This window comes from Sorex fumeus, unplaced genomic scaffold, assembly GCF_029834395.1.
Source record: "Sorex fumeus unplaced genomic scaffold, SorFum_2.1 ptg000044l, whole genome shotgun sequence".
In the NCBI taxonomy this organism is placed as follows: domain Eukaryota; kingdom Metazoa; phylum Chordata; class Mammalia; order Eulipotyphla; family Soricidae; genus Sorex; species Sorex fumeus.
Window position 1 is genome coordinate 68,297,318 of NW_026606101.1, and position 12,980 is coordinate 68,310,297.

Consider the following 12,980-nt stretch of genomic DNA (forward strand, 5'->3'; position numbering starts at 1 on the left):
ACCTTATAACCTAACAAATGCTTAATATGCAGAGGAATACTAAGGAACTAACTCTTCTGTGACTTTTCAGACATCATGAAACCGTCATTTGGAGTGGCAGTGGGGGGCTGGGGGCTCTGCAGCCCCACACGAGGCGGTGCTGAGGGCTGACTCCTGGCTCTGAGCTCAGGGCTGACTCCTGGCAGGGTTCTGGGGACCATGCAATGTTCCAGGAATTGAACCAGGGTCAGCCTCATGCAAGGCAAGAGCCTTACCCGCTCTGCTATCTCTCCAGCCCCTGAAATTTACTTTTCAAAAAAACTAAATGATAAACATCGGCACTGTTCACATTCTCTTTAAAAAGAATGTAAAATTCATTTACTACTTTACTACCTTTCAACTAAAAATGCTCATGAGGAAAAAAGTGTACAGGTGACTCACAGTATGAAATGGAAGATGACTATATGAAAACAGAACCACCAACTCTTTATTTATAGCTTAAAACTCTAAGAAACTCTGAAAATTGGGGATTTGGTTGATTTTTTTTTCTTTTTGGGTCACACCTGGCAATGCACAGGGGTTACTCCTGGCTCTGCACTCAGGAACCACCCCTGGCGATGCTCAGGGTTCCATATGGGATGCTGGGAATCGAACCTGGGTCGGCTGCATGCAAGGCAAACGCCCTACCCCCTGTGCTATCTCTCCAGCCCCTGAAAATTGGGGATTTGATCATAAGGCATTTGACAGTACAACCTGGCAGGAAATGCCCTGCAGCAGGGTGACTCCATCTGTCCCCTGGAGAATGAAGAGTCACTAGACTCTCCACAGGTGCTGGTTCCAGGGCGAGCCCCAGGCGTCACGAGGTGTGTGCAGTGACGGACAACTGACAGTCTTACTAAAATGCACAAAACTCTGAATCCACCAAACCTAACATCTGAAATTTCAATGAAGGGACTATAAACTTACAGTTACTCAAGTCTCTTCATTTTGTTTACATTAAAATCTTTTTTAAAGTATCTGATTTATGGCTGGAGAGAAAGTACAGGGGTTAAGGCACTTTCATGCATGCAGTTAGTTCATCCAGATTATTACATCCTGGCACCGCATATGGTTCCTGAGTACCACTCCCCAAAACAGTATTTCATTTAGAACAAAACATTGATGGTACGGTGTTTCCTTTTTATAAACTGGCAAAAGGAGAAAAGGTCACATAAGAACAAAGATTTATGGGGCTAAGGCAATAGCACAGTGGGCAGGGCATTTGCCTTTCATGGAGCCAACACGGGTTTGATCGCCTGCATCCCATATGGTACCCTGAGCTCCACCAGGATTGTAAGTCCTGGGTGCAGAGCCAGTTTAGGGCTGGGTATGTGGCCCAGTGGTAAAGAACATGCCTCACCTGCATGCGCCCTGGATTTGATCCCAGGCACTGAGAGGAACAGAGTGAAATGATGCCTAGGCACACACACTGCCCTTCTGAAATCAAGTCTCAGGAATCCAAGTAACATTCATCACTCAGTTATTTCAGAGAGTCTGAAATTTATTCCATTCTGTTATTATTCCCGCTCCCCCTATAAAACAGTGTTTCATTACCACTTTCCCAGCTTTCCTGATGGTTTGGTATTTAGAGGTGTTAATGGTTTTAGTCGACTTCTTCGTTTTCACTTTATCCAAAACTGCATAAACAGCAAAACATAATCGAGCCATTCTCGGCAGGTCGCAAGTATTAATATCAAATTCCAGTGTTTCATTCCAAACGTGGTCATTTTTCCCTGATATCTCTGAGCTTACAAGGGTTTTACACAGAAGTTCAGTCCCGTGAAAAAGACCAGCCCGGACATGAACCTGTAAAGGAACAAATACGGAGCTCAGTATCCCACCAAAAAGGCTCCAGTCTAGAGAGCAGAGAAATCTAGACTGGGGCAAGAGTGACAATACAGAGGAAGGGCATTTACCTTGCATGTAGCAAACCTGGGTTTGATCTCCTATTTCCCATATAGTCCCTGAGCATTGCCAGGAGTAATTCCTGACAGCAGAGCCAGGAGTAACCCCTGTGCATTGCTGAGTGTGGCCAAAAAGGAAAAAGCAAAACAAACAAAAAAGAAAAATCTATACTAAAGCAACACATCGCATTTAAGAAGACATATTTATCACATTCTTTTTTTTTTTAAAATTTGGGTCTCAGTGGCATAAGTGGGTTTTAGTAAAACCGTATGTCGGACCAGAGAGATAGTATAGCTAGTAGGGTGTTTGCCCTGCACACGCCTGACCCAGATTCAATCCTTGGCCTCCCATTCGGTTTCTTGAGCACCACCAGGAATAATGCCTGAGTACAGACAGAAGTAACCTCTGAGCACTGCAAGGTGTGGCCCCAAACCAAAAAAACAACAGAACAAAACGAAGCAAATGTCCTGCTGACCTCGAATGCCATGTGAGGGTAAAGAGATGGGAGGAGAGATCTAACATTTCGTTCTAATCACGTTTGGATTTTTTCCATCTGTGGCAACAAGCATGGTATACTTTTTCAACTGGGAAAGAAAAATTTTAATTAAAGAAAAACAGCAGAAGGGCCAGAGCAATAGGACAGAGGGGAGGGCCTTTGCCTTGCACGCGGCTGACCCAGGCTTGATGCAGGGTACCCCATCTGCTTCCTTGAGCACCACCAGGAGTGATTCCTGAGTGCAGCGCCAAGAGTAAGGCCTGGGTATGGCTAGGTGTGGCCCAAAAATTAAAAAATGGAAAAAGGGTAGAAAAAGCAAAATAAAAAATTAGAATTGCAAGTAAAATAGAAAACAGAGGTAATCTGGCCTTGGGCACACCATTAAAAAGTAAAATCTAATAAACGTACCTTTTAAAAAAAGAAAGTGAATCTAGCTGAGAAACGTTAGAGCAAAAAGCCCCTTCATTCTAAGGGAAGCTAATCAAAGAAACTTTGATGTCCATTTACAAAAGGAAAAAAACTAATGGTCTTTGACAATGTGTTCCGCAGTACACCCTCATGCCACCCAATATCTCAAACAAATCTCTTTCTTGGGCCACAAAACTAGACAATTTCCCGTCAAGTAAAATAAGGGAAAATGCAGTCTTTGGGACAAATGCCTTCTCTTAATTGCAAGGGGTTGAGTAACAGTAATGAATCCTATGTCTTAACAACTTGTGATCTTCTATGTAGTCATCTTTTCCTACCCCCAGACAATGGCATCAGATGTTTTTGCACTGGGCAAACCTAAGATGAAAATAGGCAAAAACCAACCAAACAAAAAACCTGAATGAGAACAATTCAAATACTCACTTTTACAGTTTCTTCTGTGTTAAGTTTATTTCCCTTAACCAAGACAATTTGGAAAGGATTGTTATTTTCAAAAATATGCTGAAAGAGAATGAAATAAGTGCAAGATTTAAATGCAAGCTTTAAAAGAAATGAATGCTGTATGCAGCAATGAAATCACCTCATCAATTCTATCTATTTCGAAAATGAAGATTGATCTCTGAGCTAGCAAATGAAAACCACATATTAAACTGGCTTCATAACCACTAGTACTAAGAGCCTGATGCTGAAACACATGCATATTTCAATACTGAGAAAGGATAGTAAACACTACGAATCAATATTAAAAGCTGTGATTAAATTATCAGCGGACCACTTCAAACTGAACCATGTTGTCAGTCATCAAGAAGTGCTTAAACAGGCTGGAGCAATAATAGAGCAGGGAGGGCGTTTTCCTTGCATGCAACCAACATGGGTTCTATTCCCCACATCCCTTAGGGTCCCCCAAGCACCGCCGGGAGTAATTCCTGAGTGCAGAGCCAGGAGTAACCCCTGAGCATCACCAGATGTGATCCAAAAAGCGCCTCCCCCCCTTAAAAAAAATAAATAAAAGACATAAAGAAGCAGCAGCTTCAAATTGCTCACTGAGATCCATGCTTAGTTCTAACTTCAAAGTAAATTAAAAGAATCTCTCAGCGCTTCTCTTTGATACCAAAAGAACATCATAAATCGCACGTGACATATTTTTCCATTTACTTGTAATAAACAGTGACAGTCTTTGACAACATGCACCGGCTTTCACAGAAGGAGAAGTGAGCAAAGAAAGTCTGCGTAAGGTTCAAGCATGCAAATTAAGAAATCACATGCTCTGGGGTCGCCAGAGGTTTACATGGAACTTACAGAAATAATTCGTGTTTTCTTTGGTGGTAAAGGCAGGGGAAGATTGGATGAATTACGGTTTATGGCGGCCTCTATGGCAATCATTTCCTGTTCATACATCTTCTTGATTTTGCAGCATTCCACGAGTATAAAATGGGGCAAGGTCCTGTTCATTACACAGTTCCGGATATACTACAGTGGCAAGAAAGGACAAGGTAAGGATTTTGAGCAAAGACTAAAATAAGCAGAAGGGGGGCCGGAGGGACAGTACAGCTGACAAGGCGCGTGCCAACGGCTTCAAGCCCCCGCATCCCACCAGGAGTGACTCCTGAGTACAGAGCCAGAAGTAAGCCCTGAGCACCACCAGGTGTGCCCTGCAACCGCCAAGAGAACATAAAACCAAGAGGCCAGGGCTGCAGCCCACGGCAGAACACTTGCTGGGAGTGAGTGAGGGGAGGTCCTGTGCTTGTACCTGGCACCATACACATACAAAACTTCAGTAAAATCAAGAATAAAATGAACAACACTATACCAAATGTATCATGAAAATGAATAATTTGTATTCAGAATAAGCAACTGAAATCTGACACCAAAAAGCTCTCACTGACTGTAAACTTAAAAACCTCAGAACGGAAATAGACACTCAATATATGTTATCACCTTCAGCTCTGCAACACAAAGTCTGCGTGCATCATTTGGAAGATCAGAGGCTGCAAATCGGGGCTCGGAGAGAAGTCAACAGACCGAGCACATCCCATGCATGCAGGTGGCCTGGGTTCAGGACCCTGGCACAAGCTGGTCCCCCAAGCACTCACAGTAGCAACCCCCAAGAACAGAACTGGGCACAGTCTCTTGAGCACGCGATCACTCCCAGCAAACTGAATCCAAGTCCAGTGTATTCCTCAGAAGCAGAAATTTCCTATCCAGATGTAGTAGGGTTCTTAAAACTATATGCAATTCAAAAATCATTAAAAATCACACCTTTAGGGCTGGAGCGATAGCACAGCGGGTAGGGCGTTTGCCTTGCACATGGCCAACCCAGGTTCTATTCCTAGCATCCCATATGGTCCCCTGAGTACAGCCAGGAGTAAGTGCATGAGTCAGGAGTAACCCCTGTGCATCGCCGGGAGTGACAAAAAAAAAAAAAGTAAAAAAAATCACACTTTTGGCGCCAGAAAGATAATCCAGCAGGGAGGGTGTTTGCCTTGCATGTGGTCTACCTATGTTCAATCCCTGGCATCCCATATGGTCCTCCAGCACTTCCAGGAGTAATTCCTGAGTACCGAAGCAGGAGTAACCCCTGAGTATTGCCAGGTGTGACTCAAAAAGCATAAAATAATAATAATAATAAATAAAACTCTCTTTTAATAATACAACTTAAGAGGATGACCCTAAGTAATATGCTATTCCAATCTAGTCATTCAAAAACTTCGAATGCAATGTGGCCCTTACCCCTTCAAATCCTTTTACGTACCATGGTGTATAGATTCTCCTTCAGATCACCTCATATAAAACACATGCGCACGAGCTTTAACTCTTAAGGAAACAGCATGCCTTCCCCTTAGTTGGGGGAAAGGAGCCCACGGTAAAGTCGCAGAAGCGATGGGAGACTGCTCGCAGGGCACAAGCACGCTCTCAGGAGCCCGGGGAATGAGCCCCAACACCTCCCCAGCATGGAGCAGGGGAGCCCCTGAGCACCACTGCCTGGTGGGGCCCCAAACCAACCACAAAAAGCAGTGAAGAAGCAGGGACTGCTTAGATGACGGCAGAACGGGAGGGGTCCCGCTAGGGCACCCTAAGCACTACTGGTCCTCTGTCTTCCTCTCATGGCTGACATTCAGAATGCCACAACTTCCAAAGTCCACACAGGAGCTGGAGCCGCTGCTAGTTTTTCTAGCAGAAACCAAAACAGGAATCGCCTGAAATCCCACAGTGGAAAAGCTGCGTACAATGCCATGTAGCGGGGCCACAGTACAGCACGGAGAACGTTTGCCCTGCACTCGACCAACCTGCCTCAGATCCCCGGCATCCCACATGGTTCCCCAGGCACCCCCAGGAGTAATTCCTGAGTACAGAGCCAGGAGTAACCCTTGAGCATTTCTGGGTGTGACCCAAAAATAAATAAACAAAATTTGCTATGTTAGCCTGCTAATTTAACAGTTTCTAATTCTCAAATAGATATCACTTTATATTTGACATGCTTGTGACCTTCTTGCTTAGAACAAAACAAAAATTATGAGAGTGGGGGTTATGGTGCAGCCATTAGGTCAACCTGTACCTGTGAGGCAAGTGCATCAGCAGCCTCATGGTGCCTTCAGACTTCTAGATACCCCAAAATTGCTTCTGTGATTTTGGCCAGACCCCAAAAACTTGGGGCAAAGTTTACCAAGAAAGTAAATGGCCAAAAGTTAGGTATGTGGGAGACACACTCACAAGCCACCTCCAGCTAAGCTATGTAATTGGAGACATGACCTCTCTGGTTCCTGATCGAACTGCTTAACAGCCACGATCCCAGAGACTCAGAAACAAATCTCAGAACCGGGCCACCCCAGGTGGGAATAGGTTTCGTGCCTTGGCCTGTTCCCCCTGGCGGCTCGGTGGCTGCCATCCTCCAGAGGCCACTGGACAGTCAGTTTGGGCCTGCAGTGACGAGACACGCAGGGCCTCACGGGATGGGGGTGGAGCCGGCCCTTTCCTCCCTGCCCCAACAAGACCCCAAGTCTCTGCTCATGAATGGCCTCTCTGGCTCCTGGTCAAGCTGCTTAATGGCCATGATCCCAGAGACTCAGGAACAAATCTCGGAACCCAGCAGGTTTTGGCAGAAATCCCTCCAGATTTAATTGTTAAAATTTCAGAATTCCAAAATCACACGGCCACTACTGCAGCCGCGTGACATCGTATGTTATTCATAACCAGCAATAGAAAACAAATTGTCTATGGTTGCCTTTTTGGCAGATCTGAGTGTTGGGGTAAAATCCCAAATAATAATGGTGGATCTGGGGTCAAAATACTGAATGAAATCAAAGTGAAGGGAGAGTAATGTGGAAATCATCTGCCCCAAAGGTAGCGGGGTATACTGGGGATTTTGGTGGTGGAAAATGGGCACTGGTGAAGGGACAGGTGTTTCATCATTGTATGACTGAGATTTAAACCCAAAAGCTTTGTAACTGCTCTCACGGTGATTCAATAAATAAATTTAGAAAAAAGAAAAAAATTATGAGTGACTAAATACTAAAGATGTGTGGCTAAATACTAAATGAGTGATTTTTTTTAAATGCTCTACTTTATTTTATTTTTTTATTTTATTTTATTTGCTTCTTGGGTCACACCCAGCGATACACAGGGATTACTCCTGGCTCATGCACTCAGGAGTTACTCCTGGCAATGCTCAGGGACCACATGGGATGCTGGGATTTGAACCCGGGTCGGCCACCTGCAAGGCAAACGCCCTACCCGCTGTGCTATTGCTCCAGTCCCTAAATGAGTGATTTTTAAAAATATTGCCACTCTTTACCTGTAACTTGGTACTCTAGTTTATGATATTTTGCGTCATGATCATTTTTCAGTCTCCAAATGTAACTTCAACGAAAAGTTCCAAGTTCCTTGAAGGCATGGCCAAGACCCTAGTCTTTAAGCAGTAGATCTTACACCAGGCATGCTCAGGGCTTACTCCTGACTCTGCATGCAAGAAGCACTTCTGGTGGTGCACAGGGAACCATACGGGATGTGGGAAATGGGCCCTGGGTAAGCTGTGGGCAAGGCAAGTGCCCTCATGGCTGCACCACGGTTCGGATCCTAAATAGCAGATCTTATAACCGGGAGGACTGCTGCACTGAATGTTTTTAATTTAAAACTCCACTTTCCTCCACAAGAAATACTTCCTTGCATTGCATACAGAATATGCAATGGATAACTAAGTAGGAATAAATACCTCAAAAATTAAGAAAAGTTTTAGAAGATAGTAAGTAATTATAAAATTCTTACCAAATATGGAAACACTTTCCCAAAAAGTGGAAAAGGGAAATCATATTCATAATTACTGGATTAATAATTTTTGTGGCGTTCATGCCCAATTAAATCAGCCTAATCAGTCACTGAATAAATTGCAGTACTCTTACATAAAAAAAAAATTTAGTTTTCTAAATAAAGACAAAAACTGACTATATTACCTTATCTAGTTAGCAGAAAATCTTAAGTTTTTATATAATTTCATTTGTGGCCATTTAGCAAATATTTTATCTTTTACTAACTCCATAATTAGTATCTAAATCATAAAGGTAAAGGTAAAGGTAAAGGTAAAGGCCCTCCCGTTGATTGTCGATTTGCTCGAGCGGGCCCAGTAACGTCTCCATTGGAGACTTTGTTGTTACTGTGTCTGGCATATCGAATACTCTCGGTAGCTTGCCGGGCTCTCCGAGAGGGGCGGAGGAATCGAACTCGGGTCGGCCATGTTGGCCGCGTGTAAGGCGAACGCCCTACCCGCTGTGCTATCGCTCCCGCCCGGCTCTGTGGCGCAATGGATAGCGCACTGGACTTCATCTAAATCATAAAGGTCACATAATATAGTAAGCAGTTATAACAAATTACATTAAGAGTGCATAATTCTCCAGGAAAATAACTATAATATAAAATAAAAAAGCAGAATGCAATCAAAACATCTGAACATATTCAAAATCACATGCCCCAAAGATACATAACTGAAAAATAAAATGACAAAAAATATACCAAAATGTTAACAATGGTTACCTCAAAGATAAGGCACTTGTTACTAAATTGTTTAATTTTCTGTGAATTCCAAATGCTTGTCGTGGCAACACTTTTTTTTCTTTTTTTTTTTTTCTTTTTGGGTCACACCTGGCAATGCACAGGGGTCACTCCTGGCTCTGCACTCAGGAGTTACTCCTGGCAGTGCTCAGGGGACCATATGGGATGCTGGGGATCAAACTCGGGTCGGCCGCGTGCAAGGCAACCCGCTGTGCTATCTCTCCAGCCCCGGCAACACATTTTTTAACAAACTTAAATTACTAAGTATACAAATACACACATTTCACTGGTCAGACAAAGAGTTAATATAGATACCTGGAACTGAATTAATGGGTGATCACCAAACACATATTCCACTCTCCCGCTGACTTGCAACACATAATCGTAAGGGTTGACTTCATCTTCTTTGCCATGAATAGTCAAACGTTTCTGGATTGCCAATTCGTTAACTTTAATAGGGTTCATATTGGGAGATACTTGAAAACTAAATACATCCTAAAGGAGGGGAGGCGGAGAGAAGCAATTTAGTATGAATGCCGAAAACTCGCTCCCACAGTTCTACACTGTCTGCAACCACACGCAGTATTTGTGTAATGCATATGCACGCATCCTTTGTATTTGCTCTTTCAGTCAATTTCCCGCTTTGTAAAGTGTTCATATCAAATCGGTTAGACTGTCTAGTAAATTGCAAGCTATCTGATGCTATGTGGGTTATCCACAAGTGAGACGAATACTTACACATGACTCATATTCAAATAACATTTATCATTTCAGTAGTTCATCTCAAGCACTTCCCAGTGACTATCTTTCCTAAAATAAGTTGAGAAAAGAACCAAAACCAAAAACCACTGGTATCCAAATTTAGTCAACACTCAAATAGCAACGTGGGAGGCGCTCAAGTGGTGAAGCACATTCCCAGCCTGTACAGGCACCAAGTTTTAACCCAGCACCATGCCACAACCAAGCATTTCGGTGTGACCCCTATAAAGAAGAAGAATCATTACAGTAATTCTATGTTGTCACTAGTGAGAATAAGGTACCAAATAAATCATTCAATTTTACAAAAATGTAGAAGGAAAACAATTTATTAACAGGGAATGAAATATAGTTGGGACAGAACATTATAAAAGCTCTTCAACATTTCAAAGGCAGACACCGAAGACTGCTTAATAACTTAAAATATAACAAAACTATTTCCTATAATATAATCAAAGACCAGACAAAATACTTTGTAATAGTGTTACCTGAATAAAAGCTAAATCCAGTTAAATCCATTAATTTACTACAAACTATTATAAAAACATAATACTACCTGACAATTTTCAAAGTGAACAGCCACAATAAGTTTTCCTCCATAAAGTTTATCTTCTAAGTTTTCAAGGGTGGATGTTTCATGCTCTGGTGGGTATGTCTGCTTTAGCCAATCTATCCAAGACAATCCCACAAGTGACTGGAGTTTCTCCTCACTGAATTTGCGCATTTTTACACGGAATTCATTCACTTCAGGATCCTTCAAGGCATCGAATTCATGTAAACCTAAACACAATTTTTAAAAACGACATTTCGAGTAACTATTAATAATGAGAGAATACAAACTGTAATCAACAGAAACAAAGTGAAACCTTGATTTTATCAAATAGGACAAGAAAATTTAAAAAAAAACAAAGAACAGTGAGAAAAAAATTTCATATGTAAAAAAATACATCTTTAAGGAATAAAACATGAAACCTTTTAAAATATAAATGCACAACAACCAGTACTGGTATGAATGTCAGGGGGGAAAAAAGGAGACCCTCAATCACTGCTGGTGAGAATGTAGACTGGTTCAGTCGTTCTGGAAAACACGGATATTCCTCAAAAAATATATACAGAAATTGAAGGGCCGGAGCAACAGAACCGTGGACATGGTGCTTGCCTTGCACACAGCTGACCCAGGTTCAATCCTGGCATCCCACATAGTACCCTGAGCATCTCAACCCCAGGAGTACCCCGAGCATCACCAGGAATAACCCCTGAGCATCACCAAGTATGGTTCAACTAAAAAACAAAACAAAACCCCAAAAGACCCCTAGAGATTGAGCCAGCAATTCCACTCTTGGGATTACACCCCAAGAACCCCAAATCACAATGCAGAAAAGTCATCTGCACTTCTATGTTCATTATAGCTCTATTCACAATAGCCAAATCTAAAAACAACCCAAGTGCCCAAGAACAGATGCGTGGATGAAGAAGCTATAATACATATACACAACGGAATACTACTTGGCTGTAAGAAAAAATGGTATCATGCAATTTGCTGATACATGGGTGGATCTGGAGAATATCGTGCTGAGTGAAATGAGTCAGAGGAAGAGGGACAGACAGACTGCACTCACATACGGGATACAAAGAAGCGAAGTAGGGGAGTAACTAATGCCCAAAGATAATAGAAGCAAAGAGCAGGAGAACTGGTCTTAGTAGGAAGCTTGCCGTTGCCAGTTGCCAGGACGGAGTCAGGGAAGGGATCACTGTGATAAGGAGAGAAGAAGTGGTCACTCTGACCTAGGACTGGGGTCCGTGAAAGGCAGAGTGATATACATGGCACTCTATCAGAAGGGAAGTGTTAACCACAGTGCAAAGAAGAAAAAAAGAAAAAGAAAAAGCAGCTCCCAGAGAGACAGGCAGAAGGAAAACTGGGAACTCTGGTGAAAGTAAGTGGGCACTGGTGAAGTGATCGATCGGTACTAGCACATTGAGATTGAATCACAGTTAATAAAAAATAATTTAAAATACTAAAGAAACATAACTGGTTACCAGTTTTACAAAGACAGTCACCAAAATTCACAGTGCATACTTTGCAACATACATGTTTATATAATAAACATACATATGTAAAGGTAAATATATAAAGGATTCCCACTTTATAAACCAAAAACCATAACTTAAAATAGCAGAGAAAGGGTATTGATTCTTAAAATTTTTTAATACAGTTTTAGGGTGATACTATATAATTGAAATTTTATGAGTCTAAAATTCAAGTTATTATTTATTTTAGAATTCAGTACAAGTCAAATTACATAGACTGAACTTTAATTTTACATAATTTCAACCAGTCACAGTCGGTCAAAATCCAAAAATAAAAATATTCTGTGGTATACTCAGTTATGGACCACTTCTACCATAAATATATACTAGATATAAAAAAAACAACTTTTTGAGAATTATCTTTTGAATAGTCTAAAAATTAGGTATACTGATTTGTAACACAGAAAAAGATTTAAGTCTGACAATACTCTGTGCTCAGAAGCAAAGCAAGCATATCAAAATTTATCTGACACATTGAGGTCAGCGTGTACCACTCATGGCCCACACTCAAATAGACACAAACTGCAGCACTGGCACCGTGAGTGCCAGTAAACAAACGTGAGCATCCATAGCTCTGACCTCAAAGTTCCCTCGAATTCCAGGACCGACCAGAGAAGCCCCACTACGAATCAATCCCAGAGCAGGCCCACCATCTGCTGAGCCCACTTTGAATTTTCCCACTAACAAATTCCAATCAGGCATAATCGAACCTTTCCCCTTCTGCAAGTATAAAACTTTCTCAAAGTCCTGCCTATCACTGAGTCGCTGTCAAACACCAAGTTCCTTTACTGAATAGTCTGCTTTTATTTCAGTAGTTTTAAAATACAAATAACAGATCGGTATACTGTAGTTTTTTTGGGGGGCGGGGGGTCACACCCAGCAATGCACAGGGTTATTCCTGGCTCTGCACTCAGGAATCAATCCTGGCAGTGCTCGGGGGACTATATGGAATGCCGGGAATCGAACCCAGGTCAGCTGTGTGCAGAGCAAACGCCCTACCCGTTGCGCTATCGCTCCAGCCCAGTATACTGTAGTTTTGCTCATAAAACTACAAATATGAGTATAAAAAAATCGGTATACTGTACTCAAAAAGATCAGTATACTGTAGTTTTACTCATAAAAATAAAGATGCCAGGAATAAATTAAATGTTAAGGTCTGGGTTTGCTTTTTTTGGGAGGGGGGATGTGGGGGGGAGAATCAAAGCACTTTATATGGGTTTTCAGGCAGGGTTGAAAGCCGACATAC

General features: G+C 42.2%; 1 protein-coding gene across 1 annotated transcript in view; it reads right to left on the minus strand.

Moving 5' to 3' along the window:
* The window catches only part of PIK3CB (phosphatidylinositol-4,5-bisphosphate 3-kinase catalytic subunit beta), a 104,399-nt gene that overhangs the window by 37,449 nt on the left and 53,970 nt on the right, over window positions 1-12,980 (minus strand). Inside the window, exons 5-9 of the mRNA XM_056122091.1 lie at window positions 10,203-10,426; window positions 9,206-9,385; window positions 4,148-4,318; window positions 3,272-3,349; window positions 1,573-1,824 (exon numbers count right to left, since the gene is read on the minus strand). Coding sequence (XP_055978066.1) covers window positions 1,573-1,824; window positions 3,272-3,349; window positions 4,148-4,318; window positions 9,206-9,385; window positions 10,203-10,426 — 905 coding nt within the window. The remainder of the gene's footprint in view (window positions 1-1,572; window positions 1,825-3,271; window positions 3,350-4,147; window positions 4,319-9,205; window positions 9,386-10,202; window positions 10,427-12,980) is intronic.